The 22,161-nt window shown below is 51.8% G+C and overlaps 2 protein-coding genes across 3 annotated transcripts in view; one reads left to right on the forward strand and one right to left on the reverse strand.

The window, feature by feature from the left end:
- The first annotated feature begins 6,429 nt into the window (after positions 1–6,429).
- On the forward strand, positions 6,430–10,720 carry C14H22orf31 (chromosome 14 C22orf31 homolog). Its single transcript, XM_032654063.1, is given in 8 exon segments — positions 6,430–6,462; positions 8,744–8,804; positions 8,807–8,860; positions 8,863–9,176; positions 10,078–10,142; positions 10,276–10,399; positions 10,402–10,470; positions 10,472–10,720. Coding segments are annotated over 8 exon segments (969 nt in total).
- A 594-nt stretch (positions 10,721–11,314) lies between these two features.
- ZNRF3 (zinc and ring finger 3) overlaps positions 11,315–22,161 on the reverse strand; it is a 147,382-nt gene continuing 136,535 nt past the window's right edge. For both annotated transcript variants that reach the window (XM_032603241.1, XM_032603242.1), the window contains exons 5-9: positions 21,693–21,803; positions 20,634–20,801; positions 18,699–18,801; positions 16,259–18,028; positions 11,315–14,855 (exon numbers count right to left, since the gene is read on the reverse strand). In XM_032603241.1, the coding sequence (XP_032459132.1) occupies positions 14,812–14,855; positions 16,259–18,028; positions 18,699–18,801; positions 20,634–20,801; positions 21,693–21,803 (2,196 nt within the window). In that variant the 3' untranslated portion in view covers positions 11,315–14,811. The remainder of the gene's footprint in view (positions 14,856–16,258; positions 18,029–18,698; positions 18,802–20,633; positions 20,802–21,692; positions 21,804–22,161) is intronic.

Consider the following 22,161-nt stretch of genomic DNA (forward strand, 5'->3'; position numbering starts at 1 on the left):
CGCGGACCACTTTCTTGGTTGGTTTGAGGGGCGGGGCCAGCAGGTGAGGGGCGGAGCCTGGGGCACAGCCTCCGAGTCCACAAGCGGAGGTTTGACCCGGCTGGACCGGGCCGGGCGCCCAGTGACCCCCTGCTCCACCCTTACTCGGGTCGTGACCCACACGCGGGCTCAGCCGCAGCCGTTATAGTCAGAACAGCAGTCTGCAAACCGCTTTTCCCTGCTTGGCTCATCACAGCGGTTTAAAAAAGGGTGCTCTGGAGTCAGCCTGTCCGGGTTCATATCCCACTTGATCACCTGTAAAATCTTGGGCGGATTTAAAAGGAAAATAACTCTCTTACTTCAATTTCCTTATCTGTTAAATGGGGACGTTGATAGCAATTACTCCCAAAGAGGTTGTACTAAATGAGACAATGCGTGGAAACTTTGACACACACACAGTAGGAGCTTAGAAAATGTTGAGTTCCTTTCACCAACCCAATTTTTGCAGCCACAAAAGAGGCAGCATACTGAGCCCCGGTTCCGAATCCTATCGCACATTTTTTGTCAGCTGGGGCATGTTTCCTGCTCTTTGTCATCTGCAAAATAGGAATATTAAAAGGTCTTCACAAGATTAGATTAGCTAGATGCAAGTAAAGCGCCCGATACCAAGAAAATCCAGAAGTGGGTGGGCTTCTGGGTGGGGCAATGGTGCTTTCTTAGACACTGCCATCCCGGGACGCAGAGAGCGCGTGGCTCGCTTAAACTCTCGGCCCCGCGTGGCCTCACTCCCCCACAAGGTCTTCCCCGCCCGCCCCCGGGGTCTGTGGTGGGCCTCTCTCCTCCCCCACACTACCCCAGGCAGAGTTTCTCCTTCGGCTCCAGCCTAAACCGCCGCGGTGACGCCCCGCGGGGCAGGTCCGGGCGGTGCGCCGGGCGCTTTTAAGTCCCTGGTCCCAGACTTGCAAGTGCGGGCCTGTGCCCCACGCGGCGGCGGGAACCTCAGCCCTCCTGTGCTGACTCGCCGCGCCCTGAGCGGGGCTGGGCTGTCCCCGGCCCGCCTTAGGTGCACCGGCCCCTTCGCCCCCTAGCCATCCCCCTCGCCCGGTCCCAAGACCCGCCACCTCGCCCCCAACCATCCCCCCATCCCAGCTGCTCCCAGAGCTGGGCCCCAAAGGCACAACTACTCCCACGAGGCTTCTTGGCTCCGTCACACTACCCACACGACCCAGTGCCACGGCAAGAGTATGCTTGTTCAATCACTGTTTTCCCTGGGTCATTACCAAGGTCGAGAATCCTCTGGCTTCTTATTGGAGCAGGGGGATGCCCTCCACATCCCACCTGGTGTCTCCCACTCTTGCTTACCTTCTCCTTCACCGTTTTGGGCCCTTCCCCACCTCCAAAATCACCTCCTCCAACATAACCTGGCAATGCTTCAACTCTTAACTTGCACCCTCCCAGGCAGGAGGCCCTAGAAGGAGAATAAAATGGGAAGATGCAGGTAAAACCATCAGCACAAAGCAAGTACTCAGTAAGTGTGATCCCTCCTCCATTCAACAAATATTCAGCATGGAGCCTGTCAAGAGCACCAGCAAGACAAGAACTTACACTCCTAGAACTGACAGTCAAATGGAGGGGAGAGGCCAGTCAACCAACAGGAAAATAATGTGAATTTCAGAGAGCAAAATATACTACAAAAACAAGAAAATGATGATATTGACAGAGGGTGCTCTGTGGACTGTTTTAAAGAGTGTAGGGGGGCTTCCCTGGTGGCACAGTGGTTGGGAGTCCGCCTGCCGATGCAGGGGACACGGGTTCGTGCCCCGGTCTGGGAAGATCCCACATGCCGCGGAGCGGCTGGGCCCGTGAGCCATGGCCACTGAGCCTGCGCGTCCGGAGCCTGTGCTCCGCAGCGGGAGAGGCCACAGCAGTGAGAGGCTCGCGTACCGCAAAAAAAAAAAAAAAAAAAAAGAGTGTAGGGGAAAGGTTTTAGCAAAGTGGGACACAGCTGTCTACAGTTTACAAGGTCCTTTCATATCTCATCCTAGTTTCAGAGGAGGAAATAAAAAGAGGCAGATGGGGGGCGGGAATTCAAAATCAGGTTTATTTGGCCAAGTCTGGGGATTTATGCCTCATGGTAGCAGCTCCCATCTGTCTTACTGCCCTGCAGAAAGGCACCCCTGTTGACTGGGTACCAGCCCCCTTCCTTTATTCTGCTCTCTTGGCCTTGTGTAACCAGAATGGGCTACAGTGAAAAATGAAAATGAAAATGTGGGGCCCCTTGTTCAAAATTTTTAAGAATTTCAAGATGGTGACAACAGAGCATTAAACCAAGCCTGAGGTCCTTCTAAGCTTGGGGGGGTGGGCCTGTGTCATTAACTACACACACCCCTGAAATGTTGCAAGCCCATGAAAGCTGGCTTGTACAACAGAGCTCAGAAATAGTGTGCAAGCTCCTGCCCCCACTGGCTGCCATGAGAAACATCTCTCTAGTTGTCCCCAGCCCTCCCTCCCCTCTTTTCCAGCGTAAAGCCCAGCACAGGTGATGGAAACAGCACACAGAGGCTAAAAATACAACCCAGCAGGTCTAGGTCAGGGCACGTAATGGCTCAAGGTCTTTGCTCAGTTATGTGGTCCCTGGCCCTGGCAAGGAGCTGCCTGAGATATTCATTTCAATACTTCACATGCCTCAGTCCTTAAGCAGCTTTATTTCATGGAAAGAGTGAGGGCACTGACTGTAGCCCCCGGGCCTCCAGGAAGATATTGGTGTCTGTCTGCCGGCTCTGCAGTCAGGCCCTTGGATTCCTCCCGAGGGCAGCAGGATTTGCCAAGAAGCTGAGAGATCTCAGCTGGTGGAGTTTGGGCGATCCTGGTATCTTTGAAACTCCAGCTGCGGTGATTTCTACTCAAAGGGCAGTCATGTTGTGGAGAGAGCACTGGATGAGGAGTCTGATTATAATAACAAGAATAGCAAACCTTTACTGAGGATTTTACTAAGCTTTCAGCAGTGTGCAATGTTTGTCATCACATTTCTCATATGACGGTAGCCCTATAAGGGAGGCACTCTTACGAGCCCCCTCATACAGAGCGGTTAAATGGCTTGCTTAAAGGTTGCCTAGTGGTGGAGCTGGGCTATGACCCCAGGCAGTGGGACTTCAGGACCCTACCCCTCATCACCGTGGTGAATTGCCTTCTTATCTTTATGGGGTTCTAGCAACCAACGCCTACTGAGTGGTCCAGGGCTGGGATTAGGGTGAGGCAAGTGAGGCATTGGCCTCAGGCACAAGATTTAAGGGCCCCCCCCCAAAACTCAGTAATCAAGACAAATATTTAATCAATTTTTAAATATATTAAATATATTTAATGGACAGTGTTTTAATGCAATATCTTTAAAAACTCTAAATGAATGTCAAAAAATTAATGATGGACAGGGCTTCCCTGGTGGCGCAGTGGTTGAGAGTCCACCTGCCGATGCAGGGGACACGGGTTCGTGCCCCGGTCCGGGAAGATCCCACATGCCGCGGAGTGGCTGGGCCCGTGAGCCATGGCCGCTGAGCCTGCGCGTCCGGAGCCTGTGCTCCGCAACGGGAGAGGCCACAACAGTGAGAGGTCCGCGTACCGCAAAAAAAAAAAATTAATGATGAACAGAATCTCAAAACTGTAAATAAAAACAGGACCTAGATTCCTGATTTTCCTTTAGCCTCAGGCTCATCTCAGCACTGATCCTGTCTCCCAGGTTCTGGGTCAGGCAACTAGTGATGGAAAATTCAAGAGAAGCAGTAGTTAGTCTGTTCTGATGGGGGTGAAGGGAGAAAAAGAATTTGGTTTTGAACATAACGAGTTAGCAGTGTCTGTGGGGCATCCAGGTGGCCACATCTGAGAACTCAGAGCCAGGTGAGAAGGGGCGGCAGAATGGGCAGGGCAACCTCATTTCACATACTTGGCCCGTGATAGGTGTGTATTCAGTACATGTGGTCTAAATCACTGGTGCTCCGAGTTTGCATCATGGTTCAGGAATCTTTTCAAGTTCTCTCATCCAAAGTTTTTCTCTTCTCTCCTAAAACTTCTACATCACAAACCTCAGATGTGTTCCCATATGGGTGTGGAAGTTTACTTGCTTGGGTGTTAAAATAAAAACATCTTCTGAGGAAATTAAAAACAACTAAATTCCACTAGAATTTGGGGGTGGGGCATGAAGGAGGAAGATGAGGATTCATATAAATTGGCTCAATTTCCTCTTTTTTTTAACTTTTTTTTTTTTTTAATTTTTGGCTGCGTTGGGTCTTCATTACTGCATGCGGGCTTTCTCTAGTTGCGGAGAGCGGGGCTGCTCTTTGGTGAGTGTGCGGGTTTCTCATCACGGTGGCTTCTCTCCTTGCGGAGCACGGGCTCCAGGTGCGCAGACTTCAGTAGCTGCGGCGCGTGGACTCAGTAGTTGTGGCACGCCGGCTCTAGAGCACAGGCTCAGTAGTTGTGGCGCACGGGCTTAGTTGCTTTGCGGCATGAGGGATCTTCCCTGACCAGGGCTCGAACCTGTGTTCCCTGAATTGGCAGGAGGATTCTTAACCACTGCTCCACCAGGGAAGCCCGGCTCAATTTCCTCTTTATTCACTGACCCTCCAGAAAGAGAACAGGAGCTCAGAGAAATTAGAGAGAAGAGTGGTAGTAGAGGAGAGAAAGAAAGAAGAAAGATTATCGGAGCTAAAAATACATTGAGCAGAGACTGGCTAAGCATCAGAGACAGGCAAATGTGTTTCCAGACAGAAGCAGTGGTTTAGATATGTCAGGAAGAACAGCTCCAAAGGATGGGTGGAAAATAAAGGTTATTTAGACTGATCTCAGCAGAGTGAAAAGGTTCATTGGCGAACCAAACTCAGGAACAGGACTTTCAGCAACATGGAAGCCCTATGACCTCAGCCCCAAGGTCTCTGGATCAAGTGTTGGCACCAACAATGGAAACTCTTGCCATGGTTTCAGGACCCTGGATCAAATAGAGTCTTTCCATCCTGACTTTATACTTCTGAACAACCTTCAACAGAACAACCTCTGTTAAAGACTAGTTACTTTCCTTAGTGTATCCTCAGGTACCCGCTTCCCTTTTCATGTAACAAAGCAGGGATATTCGGGACAACTTCTAAAACCAAGGGGAAATGTAGCTCCTGTAGATTCATCACCTCCATAAGGCTGATGAATCTGACAAATGTTTAGTGAAGATGGATTGTGGAAAAAGAAATGTCATGATACCCAAATCAGATCAGAATCATCCCCCGTTTCAAGAGGCTGATTGCTTGACAGCAAGGATTTACTGTGTGGCACAGGGAACTATATTCAGTATCTTGTAATAACCTATAATAGAAAAGAATCTGAAAAACTATACCTCAATTAAAAAAAAAAAGAGTCTCATTGCTTGGCCTCATAAACCAGATGGGCACACAGCTAAGGACCTGGGATGAAGTTCCTATAAAATGTTGGGTTAAGTCACTCAGACCATGAGCAACAGGGGCTCAAGAAGGGGTCAGATGAGTGAATGGGCCATAATGTTAATAACATCAGGGACTTCCCTGGTGGTCCAGTGGTTAAGACTCCGTGCTTCCACCACAGGGGGCGTGGGTTCAATCTTTGGTTCGGGAACTAAGGTCCCGCATGCCTCACAACACAGCCAAAAAAAAAAACAAAAAATAACCCAACATTAATTAGAACTTTATTTACTGAGCACTTACTCTCTGCCGGAAGCCATGCCAAGTGCTTCACATGCGTTGTCCCATTTCCTCCGCATAGTGATCCTGGGGGTAGGCACTCCTACTATCCACATTTCACAGATGAGGAAAGTAAGGCCCAGAGATGTGAATTCACTTGCCCATTGAGAAATGGATCTGGGAGCCATCAATAGGACTTGATGTGGTCCGTGCCCAGGTGTGGTACGTGGATGGGCCAACCAGATGCAAGGCAAAGTGTCACAGCATAGCTCTGAGTGGATAAGAGCAAAGGTGGTATAGACCCTGGTTGGGTTGAGTCCAGCCTTTGTTGGTTACTAGCTTTTGGGCCTGAGGCATGGTCCTTGAGCAACTGAACCTTCAGTTTCTTTTCTTTTTAAAAAATTTTAATTAATTAATGTATTTATTTATGGCTGTATCGGGTCTTAGTTGCAGCACGCAGGCTCTTTGTTGCGGTATGGGCTTCTCTCTAGTTATGGTGTGTAGGTTTTCTCTCTCTAGTTGTGGCACGCGGGCTCCAGAGCACGTGGGCTCTGTAGCTTGCGGCATTCGGGCTCTCTATTTGGGGCACAAGAGCTCAGTAGTTGTGGCATGTGGGCTTAGTTGCCCCGCAGCATGTGGGACCTTAGTTCCGCGACCACGGATTGAACCCACGTCCCCTGCATTGGAAGGCAGATTCTTTACCACTGGACCACCAGGGAAGTCCCTGACCTTCAGTTTCTTCATCTATAAAGTAGGGATGGCAGCAGCACCCAAACTCATGCAGAAGACTGTTGGTAGCATTTGGTGAGATGATGTTGGTAAAGTGTTGTCTAGAACCATGTTTGGACTACAGTGAGCATTCAATCAACACAGATTTTACTGAAATAGGAGAAATAGCACAGGCCAAATTACCCTGAGTTATTTCTAAGGAACGTGAGGCTTACTACTAGGGCAGGGTCAATTGAAGGGAGTTACACAGAAGGGAGAGAAGAATTTGATAGAACTTGAAGAGTCTGTATCATCTGCCATCTGTGTGAACAGCTGTGTGCTAGGAGACACTGAGTGCTTCTTGAGTCAAAGGCCTAGGAAAGTAAATACATTTGAGTGTCTGGAAAAAGGTGGTGTGGGAAAGCCAACCTCAAGATGGGGAAGGAGAGAAGGAAAGCAGAAGAGCAGCTCCATGTGCCATTCTTGCCCTTCTGTCCCTGCCATGCAGAGTAAAGGCAGACCGTAGCCCCAGAGCCTGGTGGCACTTCTCCAGGGTTCACTGGCTTTGAAAGGATGCCTGCCTGCCCAGTCTCCAGACGTTTGCAGACCCTTCTCAAAGACAAACCCTTTCCAACGCCCAGCTCTAAAACTGACCCACCTCTCAAGAGGTGAGGCCAGAGCTTGACACTGAATTAACCCCATTGTCCTCCCAAGCATCTGTGGGTCCAGATGCTGGTGGTCTGGTGGTGGTTCCACGGTGGCCTGCGGTGCGGTCTGCCTGCGACTTTGATTCACTCCAGGGACAAAAAAATCAAACAGGCAACGCATGTGATTCCAGGAACTCCTGCCAGACTCATACTCTGTTTTTCCACCATTTTGCTCTCCTCCCCCCAGAGAGGGAGCCTCCTTTGGCATTCTGTACATGAAAAATCAAAACCACCAACAGGGCAGGCACCTGATAAGGAGATAGGCATTGCCTAAGAGTTCCCAGGAAGAGGCGTCTTTGTTCTTGTTTCAAGCCCTTGACACTGCTAACAGCTCTAATTACTGCATTTGCCATGGGATGTAAAATAAAACCGCATTCCAGAAACCATGTATTCTCCCCGGGAGAGACATGCGGGCAGAGGTGCCCAGGGCTGCAGGAACGTGTTCTTTCATTTCTGGTCCCTAGCCTTGGCAGCTATTCTGAGAACTTAACAGTACCTTCTTTATGTGCACGGAGAAGGGCCCTTTCGCACCTGTAAGGATGCATCTCGCTACCTGTATCCACAAATCTGGACTGCATATTTGACTACATTGCGTGCAAAGTGTGCTTCTTAAGAATGTCAGAACCTTCAAAATTCACCCGCGCCATATTGGGGAAAATGAGGGCTTGAGAAGTTCCTGAGGCTGTAAGCACAAGAAAATAGAACTTCTTCCAACATAATTTAATTATAAAAATCTGATGATGTAACACTCACCCACACCCACATCACAAACCAGAGTGACATCACAAATACTAGAGATAATGGTTCAAAACTGCATGAGAGGCAAAATCTAAACAAACAGCAATTTGCCCATACATGACTGAGGCAGAGAAAAGACAGGTGATAGAAATATTAAAACAAAACAAAACAAAAAACAGAGAAAAAGGGAAAAGAATATACATATTTCTTCCCCCTACTAAGCTAACTAAAATAAAATTTAAAGCAACCGAAATATGGTAAGGTGATTTTATTTTATTATAGATGACATTTCTTAGAAAGCCAGGTCTCTTTAAGTGTGTGATTCTAATCTATCCAAATTGTTCTCTTGTTCTTGGCTGGTCCCAAGAAATGGAGGCCAGCATCATTTACATTGTGCTTTTGCCTTTTTAGACCCCAGAGTATATTTCCCTGCTTAGCAGCTTTTCTTGGCTCATGGCAGTCTGGTTAGAAAGTGATTTCAGGGCTTGGCACGATTTTACCTGCTGTCATTTCTGGGTTGCAGCATAGTTGAGGAGTGGCTACAGCTCCTATAGGAAGTTTGAGCGATCCCATCTCCCATTCCTTTCCTGCCATGGGTTCCCTTAGCTTTCCAGGGGACAGAAATGGTCTTTAATTCCTTATAAATGCTCTCTGACCCTCCCTCCGCTTCCAGCCCAAGCATGCTATGTTCTCTGAGAACCTGACCATCACTGTGACCTTGTGAAGTTCTACTGCTTCCCTACTTGGTACAAAAGGTTTTGGTGAGCAGGAGAGAGGTTGTGCAGAAAGATTTCTAAGAGCTGTGTGGAAGGAATGGTCTATAAAAAGACGTTAATACTTTACCTCCAAAGTAGACCTTCTAGTCTCTGCTTGAGAATTGGCCTTTTTTAATTATTTTTCTCCCCCTTATAATTCTAGCATCCAATCTCTGTGAGATGAGATCCCAGCAACCCCACCTATGGACTCTGACAGTCTATCTTATGAACACCAGGCTTCAGGACTGCTATGTGGACTCGCCAGCTCTCACCAACATCTGGACAACCAGAAAATCAATGCTCCCGTACCAGGTACCACCTCTTCTTGGAAAGTTGTAAAGAACCCATTAATTGCCAGTTCCTTCTCCCTGGTTAAACTTTTGCTCAGGAGACAACTGAAGGAGTAATGCTGCTCAGTACCACGCAAGTTTGGAGATGCGAAACCCTCAAAGAGATTAAAGCCCAAGGACGATTCAGCAACGAAAGCCGCCCAGCGGGGCGGGATAAGAAACTCCATCAGTTCCAACAGCAAGTGGCCAGTGGGGCAGTGGCCAGGTTCACCCAGGCACAGGAGGTCTGCAGGAGGCGTCAATGAGGTAGGTGATGGCTGGTGGTGGAGAAAATGTGATGGGGTGGGGAGAGGGAAAGGTAAGCTAGGGCTTCATGCCAAGAGAAGGAAACCCTGAAGTTAAAGACAGGATTGTGGGGGGTCAGGATGGAGGTGGGGGCGTGATTTAGTGGAGAGAGGACAGATCTGGGGTCATGCCTATTTCTCCTTTGCTCAGTTTGAGAGGAGGATAAAGTGGCTTTCAGAAGTGGAGACAGGGCTTCCCTGGTGGCACAGTGGTTGAGAGTCTGCCTGCCGATGCTGGGGACACGGGTTCGTGCCCCGGTCTGGGAGGATCCCACATGCCGCGGAGCGGCTGAGCCTGCGCGTCCGGAGCCTGTGCTCCGCAACAGTGAGAGGCCCGCGTACCGCGTAAAAAAAAAAAAAAAAAAAAAAAAAAAAAAGAAGTGGAGACAAAAGAAACTTGACTTGAAGCAAAAATGAGGATGGGAAAGGCTCAGATGCACATGCTTGAACCCCAGAGCTGAGCCACAGACCTGGTCATGAACGTCCACATGGAGAACTTGGCGTCCAGAGGCCTGATCTGAGTCCAGCTCCGTTAGTCCACGGTGGCCAGCAGAGCTCAGAATGCACCCTGGAGCTAGGTGGTCAGTGTTCAAATCCCAGCTCTGACCGTAATTGAGGGGGACCGTGGGCTCAGTCTCTTTCTACCTTGGTTTTTGTCATCTATAAGATGTGGAGAAACAGCCCTCCCCTCACAGGGTTTCATGAGGATGAAATGAGTTAATGCATGCAAAGGGCTTTTGAGCAGAGCCTAGCACAGAGTAGATGTTTAGGGTCCTGGGTGGCACTCAGTAGGTAACAGCCGTGGTCCACCTTCTGGCTGTGTGGCCTTGGGCAAACCCATTCCAATTTCCTTGCCTTTAAAGCTGTCTCCTGCTGACCTTACAGGGCTGTGGGGAAACGCTCGCAGCAGTATCCCTGAAGGAATTCGGTAAACTAGAACATGCTAGACAAATGTTGGTTGTGGCTGTAACCAAGACTTGGGGACACAAATCCCAGATAATTATCCTGAGCTCCCTTCTCAAGTTTTAGCTTTGACTTCTCTGCTTTCTTCCTGGCTACAGTAAAGAAAGTTCAAAGGAGAAAAAAGTAACACTCTGCCAAGATCTTGAGAGCAGATATGCTGAACATGTGGCTGCCTCCCAAGTGCTACCCCGGGACATTGGGACAGTGTCCTGGAAGGGCCGAGCCTCACCTCACTTCCGGAAACCAGGAAGAGACAGCAGCTGTCAGAGGATGCATTAACCATCCATGGCCTCTTGCACAGAGGGCCACCGGGCTCCGCACCACACGGTGGTGGAGCCAATGCTGTGGAATCCTTCGGGGACCCCCGAGAGGTACACTTAGGAGCTGGGCAAGGCCATCAAAACAAAGCCCTGGGAGGCTCTTTGCAGCCAGGCTGCCACCCCTGAAGGTGCTCAGAAGGACCCACTGCCAGGCAGGAAGAGGCCAGAGGTCCACGAGGAGCATGCTCCCAGGAAATGGCCCAAGTCAAAGAGCGAGAAATAGGGACAGGAGCTCACAGGATTAGGCTATTCTCTGCTAGATGTCCGAAGAATAAACACCACTTTGCACCTTCCACGGGATCTCAGAGCACTTTACAGATCAGTGACTCCCCTCCCCGGGAAACAAGACAGATGGGTATGAGATTCACTTTAGACTCGGGGCCCCTCTCCACCTTCATGATTTGGTCATTTCCAGGCTGGATGCTTAAGCTTTTTTCCTACAAGTCCCTTTTCCTTAAAGAGGGGCTGGAGGGCCTCAGTCTTCCAGATAGGAAAAGGCTTAGCAGATGAAGTCGATGGTTATACCCAGTTTACGGTCCCTATGTTCGAAAAGTGGACTGCTGGGATTGACCACCATTCCCCCCACACGGCTGAGCAGAAAACCTATCACCACCTCAGGGACATAATCTCAAACACTGTCTCTCAGATACTTGCCCAGACACCACCTGGATCCCCAATAACCTGAACTCTGTGTTAACAGGAGAGGAAATTACACAGATGCTCCCATGAGTGAGCTGATGTTATTAGGCACTGCTTCACGCAGACCTCTCCTTTGTGGAATCTGTAGACCTTCACCAAATAGAGCAATGACAATATATAACGTACTTGATAAAATTGTATTTTTTTTTACAGTCATTTGTACAATTTGTTACAAAACCATAGAAGACTACAACTTGTTTTAAATCATTTTTGGTCGGCAAATATGTAAAATCTGTGTGCAATTATCATGTATTTACAGGGCCTCATGTTAGTCATTTTCAATGATTATTCCAACGTCACACTCTCAACATAAGACATGGCTTAAGATAAATATATTAGTAAATAAATATTCTGAGAACATATTTCCATAAATGAAATGTGCTGCTATACATATACAGAATATACATAAGTTGTTTTCTAGCCTTTAAAACATTTTTTTTAATGGTAATGTTGGAGAAGGAGCCCTTAGACCACTTTATTACAAAATCTTTACAGCAAAGTCTTTACAAAATATCTTTTAAGTGCTATGGGAGAAATTTTTAAAAAACATTTTAAAATAGTGCCTTGTTAGACCAACACAATAGAGTTTATATAAAGAATAGAAAAAGGCAGTTCTGTTTAAAAAATAATACTCTTGATTAGTAATTATTTTTTAGACCTCATTTTAAAAGCATTAGTCCTGCATGAGCTTTGAGTAGGAACTAGCAGCACATAAGGGAAGGTGTGAGTGGTGGACAGCAGAGTGGTGGACGTGTCATAAAACGGCGTGGGTTAGGGTTAGGGAGAGGCAAAGAGACGGAGAGTTAAGGCCAGCATCCTGGGGCTGTGTCTACTACAAAGAGGTACCTGGTGGACCAGAACTCCCAACTCCCCATTTTTAACTGGTTCTAGCACTCTTCAGTCTACATGGCTGTCCTACACCCAAGGCTGAGCCACGGGACCACACCCAACAGTCACATTCCTGCGTGCACGTGTGTTTGTGTGTGTGTGTGTGCGCGCGTGTGTGTGTCTCTCTCAATGGAAGATGTGATGCTCCCAGTTTCCATAGCTATGTAACTCCCACATGCCACTGAGAGGCCACCAAGAAAAGGTACTTGTCATCATTATTGGAGTCTTACGACTTCAAAGAAGACATTTCTTTTGACTTGAATGGTGAGGCGATATAGTTGGTCACCATACTCTGGTGACCCAACACAAATTTAAGACAACAGCTGAGGTTTAAAGCCTGAAAGTTTCACTTTTCTGTTTCTACCACCCTATAAACTATGAAAATTAAATGTGGTTTTTGGGCCATCTGTAGTTACTGCTCTTTCAAATGGAAACTGGACTCATTTATTTTAATAAGCCCAGTTGAAGCCACATGCTCTCCTCATCTATTTATTGCTTAAGGCTGCTGAGGAGTGGTTTTCCAGCCAGGGCTAAAGAAAGCCACTTTGGGGGTATGATTTCAGACAAGGAAGATAACATGCACTCAAAGGCATTAAAAACAAACAAACAAACAAACACAAAGCCACAAACGAACAAACAAAATCTCAACAATGAGAAGCTGCTTTTTGTAGTTCATGTTAGAAGCCATACCCCCCACCCCTTCCCTAAAATCACAAGATGCAAGCTGCTGTCCTCAGCAGCTGCTACTCCTGGCCCGAGGAATAAAGGCAGCCCAGATCACGTGTCACGGGGCTCAGGCATTTCGCACACCCTCGCCAACAGGTGTGCTGGGCACAGGCGGTGCTGGGGGTGTGTGTGTGTCGGGGGGCAGCCCCCAAGGGACTGCACCTCAGAGGCTGGATGACAAATCTCACCACAGTGAGCTCCTTAATGGCAAACGGCTCAATTGTTTGATGCTGGAATTTCTTTCTGACAAATCCTGGCTGGAAGTAAGTAAGTTTCCTCATCATAGGCTGGGGTTTTTAAGAAAAAGGGATTCGGTAAGATTCTCATTCAAAACGTTGTGATGTGGACCCTGGGCTGACCTTCCCTGGGCCTGACTGGAGAAGAGCCGTCACAGTCCCCTGGCAGCCCAGGGTGGGTCTCTGCTTCCCCACCTACAGGGGGCCAGGACTCAAGGTTCCTATTCAGCAAATGAGCATTTCAGATGACAACAAACACCTGCTGAATAAATGAATAAACAGAAGTGACCAGAAGAGTTAGCGAACACAAGAGCTAATGTGATTAGTTTCTTCTAAAAAATTTTTTAATAACAAGAAATACATTGGACAAAAAGGATAACGATCCCTGATCTGAAATAGCTTTAAATAGATTCTCCCTTTTAAAATGGAAACTTTTAAAAAATGGTTTGGGTTTTTAAACTCTTCTTCCCTCTTAAAACAACAACAGCAACAACAAACAACAAAAGGTTGGAACAATATATAAAAACCTACCCTTTGGGTCTAAACTATCTGATAGTCTCTTTCACTCTGTCTCATGGAGAATCAATACAGAATAGTGCATTAGGTAGAAAGGATAGTAGACATTTGCAGGCGAGATGAGCAATTTCAGCCACGAGGCAGAGGGCTGAACAACCCTGAAGCAATGGGATGGGAAACGTCATTCAAAGGGAGCTCAGACCCTATCGGGTCCCGGCGACGCGCACCCAGGAAGGCAGCCCAACGCCGGAAGCAGCCGGGGTGTGTGTGGCCGGGCGCACACGGACGCATGCGCACAGGCCCGCTCCGGGGCGCCCTCCATCCCACCTCTCCCCCAGCTGGGGCAGACACCAAGGCTGGAAAACCACGTACATTCCTCCTGGGTGTCTCTCCCCACACACCCCGTCGAGCCATCTCTGCAGCCAGTGGCAGGAAGCCCAAAATCAGGACTGTAAACTCTGTCCTAGTTAGGACGATGACCAGAGGGGACAGACTGAGGACACTACGCAGAATCGTCCCTGTCACCCTGCGGCTTACGTAGCAATGGCTTGTCCCGGCTCCGCAGTGCTGCAGACCTTCCACCCGACCCCAAGCTGTTTCCATCAGCTGCCTGAAGGTGCAGGCTGGAGAGGCATGGCTTCCGAGAAGGCCTGACATTTTGTACGTTGGGATTTGCCACGAGAAAGTAAGAGGCAGCATTGCATTGTTCCTCAGAGTTTGTACCCATATCAACTAGCTTTACTTCAAGTTTCTGGTTCATTTTCTAAGGCAGGTGTAGCCCTGAGCTTTTCAAAGGCCTGAGCTCCCTCCAGGGAGACAACAGTATCTACACATGATGTGGTTCAATTACTGCAGCAGTGATTTTTTTTTCAGCAAAAGTTGGCGGTTAGGGTTCTTTAAAATATATATTTAAATAACTTTTTACATTTACATATAATATCTTAAAAAACAAAGCAGAGAAGTCAATCCCACACACCTCGAACCCCAAGCACACACACTTTACAAAACAGAAGAGTAACATGTTATCAAGAGGCAAAAGACTAAGAGAATTTTGTCTGTTGGTTTGTTAATTGGGAGGAGGGGGTTGCCACACGTGGCTCACATTTTGGGTTGAGGAGGGCTCTCTTTATTACCACTTTTGTGTTTGTCAAAGCTAAAAAAATCTTTTTTTTTCTTTTTTTTTCTGTAGGAAGTCAGAGTTTGGAATCTCCGTACAGTTCCCATTTCCACGGAAGAGTTCCATCTGAGCTCAGGCTCCAGGGCCTCCACTGTCGGCCAGGCGAGATCTTGGTCCTGGGAGAGAAAGAACAATCGTCAGGGAGGGGGCCGGGCCCGCAGGCTTTGGGCACCACATGCAGGGACGAGGCAAGGGACCTGGGGACCCATCCCAGCGTGTGGTGGGCTCTCAGAAGTGACAGCTCTGGATGCTGGAGTGGAGCCCCCTTTCTGAGGGCACGGGGGCCTTCTAGGGAGCCGGCCTCCCACATCGGGCTGTGCAGAGCCTTCTGGAAACCCTTAGGCAGCATGAAAACACAATGTACAAAAGATGTGCCTTGGGCCCTGTTGCAGGCACTGGGAAGACCCCCATTGCGGAGCTCCCACACCTCACAACAAAGTAAGTTCAGGTTGTGAAAACCTGGAAAGTAAACAGAGGGTGTGAGAGTGAGCTCGGAGGGTGCTGGAGGCCGGCTCTTAACCCAAGATCTGCAGGAGAGAAGCGGTAGAGAGGCCTGGAGGCTGGAATGAACCTGGCACGTTGGAGGAACAGGCCGGGGGCAAGGCGGCTGACATCATGAACAAGGAGGGATGCGGGAGGAGGTTGGGCGGGTGGGGGGGGCGGGTGGCAGGGCCTGATCATACAGACCTGGGTGAGGGGTTTACATTTCTAAAATTTGGAAGGTAATGGCAAGTCAGTGAAGAGTTTTCTGGTATAAAGACAGACTTATGTTTTAAAAAAGACGACTCTGGCACCCACGTGGAACAGAAGGCAAGACTGGCCACAGGAGACCTGTCAGAAGGCTACTGCCCTCAACCTAGAGAGAGGAAATAGGCCCGGCTGCGGACAGCAGGCGGGGAGCAGAGCAGATCCATGTGGGGTTTACTTTGGAGTTGGAATTGTCCCAGTGCTATTCAAAGGTGCTAGACTGCACACTGTTCACTACTGAAGACAAAAGGTTTGGCAACTTTATCACAATTTGATGATGTCTGCTGAATCTAATAATAAAAAATCTGGACTTGGGTTTTGCATGTCTTTTGCTAAGTTTCATTTTTCTGGGGATTCAATTTTCTGGACCAGGGGAAAACCAGCACATGTGGTTCTCACAGACAGGCTGAGAAGCCCAGGACCCTGATGCGTGAGGGGCAGGGCAGGCTCAGGGCTGGGGGCTGGGGCCTGGGCTTTTGGCCTGAGCATCTGGGTAGGGAGCCTTGGAGAAGGGGATGCAGCGGGAGGAACTCGAGACACTGCTGTGGCAGGATCAAGCGGGATGCTTCTGCGGCATCTGGGGGAGAGAGCTCATGGAAGCAGAGGGCCAGCAGGTCTGGAGCCCAGAGGAAGGGCTGGATTGGGGAGTAACACTTGAAAATCATCAGGTACAGATGGTGTTTAAAGCCAAGGGCACTAAGAAAGTCACTCAGAAAGTGACTGTGTGGAGAGAAGACCCAGATCCTGGCCTACCGTCACCGCCCGCTCTCACCTGCAGCCTCGGTGGCTGTGGCGCTGGAGTCCTGAGTGTCCTGGGGGGCACTGGGGGAGCTGGTCCCAGGGGCCCCCACATCCTCTGGAGGGCAGGGAGGTGACAGCGGTGCCCTGGCCGGGCAGCACGGAACCCACTCTTCTTGCTGGGCTGCTCCCAAGCCTCTGTGGGGCCACAGGGCATCCGGACCTGGCAGCGTCCCACCCCAGGGGCTGAGGCCCCGGGTCCCTTGGCATTCGGAGGGCAAGCCCAAGTCACAGTCCACATCCTCCGGAATGATGGGGATGCGCTGGCTCAGGTCCCGGGCCCCGGGGTGGCAGCTGGGCGGGAGCTCCTGGGCCAGCGTGTACTGCACACGTACCGAGCAGTCCTCGGTGTAGCGGCCGCCACCCCCGCCCCCGCCATGGGCCACCTGCTTCTCTTCATAGAAGCAGCAGGGCAGGCCCTCATACTTCACCCCATCTGTCCTGGGCAAGTGGTCCGGGTGAAGGCCATAGGGGCCCTGGGAGCTCCCCGGCTGTGACTCCCCACCCTGGGGGCCGCAGCCCTCACAGGGCGGGGGGCCCAGAAACAAGATGCCGCCCCCGGTCGCTCCCGCTCCGGGGTCTGGGGCGGGGGTCTGGGGCTCACAGCAGCAGGCACACACCGGCCCTTCCCGGGCCCCCTTCCAGGTCCTCCTGAGGTCCGGGGCGGCCCCGGGAGAGGCCTCGAGCCCCCCTTCTGAGGTAGAGCTATTGGGCCCCCGGGGCTCCAGGGAGGAGCTACTGCTGTAGTTCATCTCCAGGCTGCAGGTGGACAGCTGGTCCCCCGAGGGAGAGGCGGGCCCGGGCCAGGGCTCTCCCCGCCCCGCACCTGGGCCTCGGGCCGCAGCCAGGAGCTCCTCGGGGGGCGGGGAGCCCTCGAGGCGCACCACGGGCCCCCGACCTGAGCCCCCCATGTCTCCGGCGCGACAGGGGCTGCGGCTGCGGTAGACGAAGGGGTCGTAGTCGCTGCTGAGAGAGCTGCGGAAGGTGGAGCAGCTCCCGTACACGCCCTGGTTGCTGATCTCCGTGCAGTCCACCACCGAGTCGCTGGAGGAGCAGCGGCACTGGCCCGAGCTGCCGCTGCTGCTGCTGCTGTCGCTGCCCGGGCCGTCGGCCAGGTAGCCGCTGCACACCGAGCGGTGGCCGTGGTAGCAGCTGAAGCTGGACGCGCTGCCGCTCTCCAGGTGCGAGGCCGGGGCCGCGTGCACCGCGGGGGCGAAGAGCAGGCCGCTGCTGCTGCCGCCGCCGCTGCCGCCGCCCAGGGGGAAGGCCCGAGCCGGGCCCCCGGGGGTGAGGCCGGGAGGGGGCTGCCCCTCCTGCTCGGGGTAGCTGAGGCCCCGGAAGTAGTAGTGCTGGTACATGGTCTCGTACTGGGAGAAGCAAGCTGCCTTGGAGAAGCTGCGGCCGCCGAACTTGGGCCTGCGGAAGGCGGGGGCCGGCGAGTAGGGCCGGTGCTCCAGGCCGCAGCGGTGAGGGGCCAGGCTGTGGTCCAGATGGAGGGGCGGGTAGCCGCGGATGTAGGCGGGGGTCTGCGGCGGGAAGAGGCCCTGCTCCCCGCGCCGGTCCACGGTCAGCAGCGTGACAGGGTTCCCGTGGGCGTCCATGCTCGTCCTCGTGGGGTAGGCAGGGATGGCGCTGGCCCTGTGTACGCGGCCGGGGTAGTGCACCGGCAAGACCACCCTCTGCTGCCGGCCGCGCGCCAGGCTGCCGCTCTCCAAGCACACGGCGCTCGGGTTTCCCTTTTGTTCTGGGGAGAGGCGGAGGAAACGCGGTCAGGGGGGCGAGCACACTGGGGCCAAGGGCTCGAGGGGCGGGTGCGGGCACAGACTGAGGCGGCCGGCGCCAAGGTGCCCAGTCTCACGACCATGGCCCATTCTAAGCTGTCGCCAAACCCGGCCACGCGGGTAGAGGCCTCCTGCTTCTCCACTCGAAAGGTGGTCACTCCTGTCAGGGTCCATCTCCCACCTCCCAGCTGCTCTGCTCGGCATAAGGCTCGAGAGAGCAACAGGGACACGGAGGGGAAAGGCATTTTCCCTCTTGGGAGAACAGCTATACCTGGAGGGCACCCTGCCTTCCGGGCCCTCATCCACCACCACAGGGAGGCAGCAGCAGCATCACAACCCCGAGGTACCAGGCACAGCAAGCGTCACCACTGTCATCCCGCTGAAGAGATTGTGGGCCCGGGGCCTGGAGAGGCCGGGTGCCTGGCCCAAGGTCAGGAAGCCAGTTCACGTCAAAGCCAGAACCCAGACTCAGGGTGATTCTTCAGAGGCCTCCAAACCCCAAGCCCCCACGCCTCCAAGTCCAGGTGGCAATGCTGCGGTGGTTTGCTCGCTCCCCAGCACGTGTCCTGCTCCTGCTAGGTACTCGGTAAAGACAGTGACACTCCAGCAACAACAGAGGCAGCGGAGAATTACCTATGATGTTGTGTCGACAGTGGGGGCAGGTGTGGTGCTGCAGCAGCCACGGGTCCACGCACTTCCTGTGAAAGCGGTGAGTACAGGGGATGACCCGCAGCTCCTGGGAGGGAGAGAGGACACACAGCCTGAAGGAAGGGCACAGGCAGAGGGCGGTGCTGTCTTCAGCTCTGCAGTGTTTCTTCCCGTGGAGCCCGGAGTGGACCAAGGAGCCCAGTTCACTGTGGCAGTGCCCAGAGGCTCCCCCTCCCCATCTCTAGCTACAAGTGGGCTCCGTTCCCTGGAGTCAGGGCCCACACATGGGTCCTAGGGAGAAAGACATGGACCATCAGCCAGCTCCAACCACGGTGCTTGGTGTTGAGGGAGGAAGCCAGCTTCCTTCTTGTGAGGAGGGCACTCACACCCACGCCACACACAAGGGACCGCCAGAGCTGTATGCTAGTGCAAATGGTGAGCCTGGGGGTATGGAAGGGTGGCTAGATACACCCCAAAACCTTCTGCACTTCTGGGATGGTGGCTGGCTCCAGATACCCAAAATGGGGTGGGTAGAAAGGAAGATGCCCAAGACTCATGATTGACAGGTGGGGCAGCAAGGGGGCAAAGTTCTCCCGTCCTCCCCTTCACTGGACCCTCAGCACTCACCTGGGGGCACACAGTTAATAACAAAGCACCCAACGTGGAGAGGAGGTAATGGGGTTCTGAGGCAGGGAGAACCACCTCTAAAGTTCCCGAGCCCAAAGTACCCTCCAAACTTGCTAATTTTACTTTGATTTTCCATTCTCTGACCAGCTCAATGCAGTAACATTCAAACTAACACCTAAGGCTGTGCCTGACCGTGGCAAGAGTCCTACCTGGATGTTCTCGTGTAACCTTTGTGATCACCTGGAGTACAGGTCAGTCTCGGGCCCATATCACAAGCATAGGCACAGAGAATAAAGTCACTTGCCCAAGATCACAAAGCTAGAACCCTCCTGGGCCCAGATGAGAACTCAGGCAGTCTGCAGGTAGAGACCATGTGAGACTATTCATCTGGAGGCCTCTGCAAAACCTCTTTTTTCATCCAACAGTCTACACAGCAGCGGGACACTTTCATCAAAGGGGCATCAAATGCCTGCAACTAATTCTGAAGTGGTTTGCTCCCCACTCCCCAAAATGTGTGTGTATATGCACGCCTCTATCCAGAAGGAGATGAAGCAAATGTGGCAAAATGTTAACAATGGGTGATTCTAGATGAATGATCCAGCATTCATTGTCTGATTCTTGCAACTTTTCTGAAAGTTTTAAATTTTCAGAAAAAAGCTAGAAGGAAAAAGGGGACATCACATCCCTTGTCTCTTTTTTTTTTTTTTTTTTTTTTTGCGGTACGTGGGCCTCTCACTGTTGTGGCCTTTCCCGTGGCAGAGCACAGGCTCCAGATGCGCAGGCTCAGCAGCCATGGCTCACGGGCCCAGCTGCTCTGCGGCATGTGGGATCTTCCTGGACCGGGTCACAAACCTGCGTCTCCCGCATCGGCAGGCGGACTCTCAACCACTGTGCCACCAGGGAAGCCCCCCTTGTCTCTTTATAAGTAAAAATGTAAACATTCCATACAGCTTTGTAAGAGAGGTTTGTATCAAGTCAAGCGCCAGAGTTTTCAGAAGAGCAATTCTGAAATCAAGTGTAAATGTTCTTACAACTAGACGTTTTCTGGCCCATTATATATTTCTGATCAAATTCTGAAATCACCTATGTTCAGCTCGGTCCCCTGGAGAGAGTGTCTGTGTATGTGGCCACCTGCTTCCAGGGGGCGGGGGGGAAGAGCAGTTTGAAGGTCTCAGGACGTCCCCTGGAGACCTAGGCAGCTCGGCCCTTCCCCTGTGGGAAAAGCCCTTCCGCTTCCATCTGCGGGACTGTCTACCTCATCCCCACCAGGACTGGCCCCGCCTCTGCCGTTACCTCTCCATCGATGTACTTCTCCAGGCAGATGGCACAGTCGGACGTGGAGCTGCTGCTGAGCGTGTCCAGGGCCCCGCAGCTCCCCTCCCGGCGCCCCTTACTCTTGGAGTTGAACTTCCTGGTTTCCATCTTCTCCAGGGCCTGCACGGCCAGTCTGTTCATGGAATTCTGCACAGCAGAATGTGGTCCATGTTAGGGTGTGGGACATGTTAACAGCACTAGTCACCCCTGGGGCCATGGTCGGCCAAACACTAGTCTCCATCAGGCCAGGACAGACTTCTGAGAAATCACTAAAGGTTCAGAGGCCACGGCACAAGAGCACAGATCTTCTAGACTCCCAAGTGTCCACCACATCGGTCTAAGCAGCAGTACCAGCAGAGGTCTACTCTAATTATTTGGCCAACTCTGCTCTGTGCTAAGGGTTCCTCCCTTCATTGGAGAACATTCTGAGGGCAAATGAGACCGTGCATTGGGGTGCCCAGCACTTGGCAAACCAGACACGCTTGACAAACATCAGCTGCTGCTCCGTCGGTGATGGCCACCCATCCTCGAGAGAACTCAGCGCCCAGTCCACCGTCTCTCGCTGTGGACATCACACTGCTACACCTCTGAGAGTCTAGATTCCCGAGTATCCTCCCATTGCCCTCTACCTCCAAATCCTTCCTTCCTACAAGCACATCGCCTGAAGAGCTTGGTAGATGCAGAGTTGGATGAAGCAGGTCTGAGGTGGGGCCTGAGATTCTGAGTTTCTGCCAAGCTCCCAGGTGATGCTGATGCTGCTGGTCCCCAGATCATATTTGAGGAGCAGGGCTCTAGGGGTCCAGGTTGACATTTAAACATTTCTTTGGAAAAACCCCCAGCTGGAAACGGCCCCAGGGCTCGGCCTTTGTAGGACTGGCCCTTTCGGAACAGAGACGACACAGTGCTATAAGCTTTGCTCTGGTTTTTCTCAATCTTTGTTGGTTCTAGGCCACTGGGGACAGGCTGCAGGGCTCAGGACCAGGTCTGCGCCGGCAAAGTGGCAGCAGGGATGAACGCTCACAGGCTGCTCTGCGTTACCTGACTGCGTCGCTGCTTCAGCTTGATTTTGACGAGGAGGATGAGGCAGACCAAGGAGACCACGACAAAGAAGGCCAGGAAGATCCCCATATCAAAGTATTCCGTGGGTTGCTGGAACAGAACACGGACACAGTGAGTCACAGGGGATTGGCACACGGGCTGGGTCAGCCCTGGTCGGGAGAAGGATGGGGCCACCGGGCTGCATTTCCCCTCCTTTGCAGGGCACATGTGGGGTTCTGCTAAGACACACACAGTGTGCTATCCAGGCCCAGGTAGTGCCCCGCAGAGTGGCCTGGGGAGGCCGCAGCGGTCTCAGCCAGGCCTCCTAACAGCCAGGAGAACTCTGTTCACAGAGCCTCGCTCCCTGCAGAATAGTGCAAAGTTCGCCGTAACCGGTAGGAGAGGCCCTTCCAAATAAACACAAATATCACATTTATGGGACAAAAGGGTGAGTGTCATGTTTTGAGGG

Source organism: Phocoena sinus, chromosome 14 (genome assembly GCF_008692025.1).
Source record: "Phocoena sinus isolate mPhoSin1 chromosome 14, mPhoSin1.pri, whole genome shotgun sequence".
NCBI lineage: Eukaryota > Metazoa > Chordata > Mammalia > Artiodactyla > Phocoenidae > Phocoena > Phocoena sinus.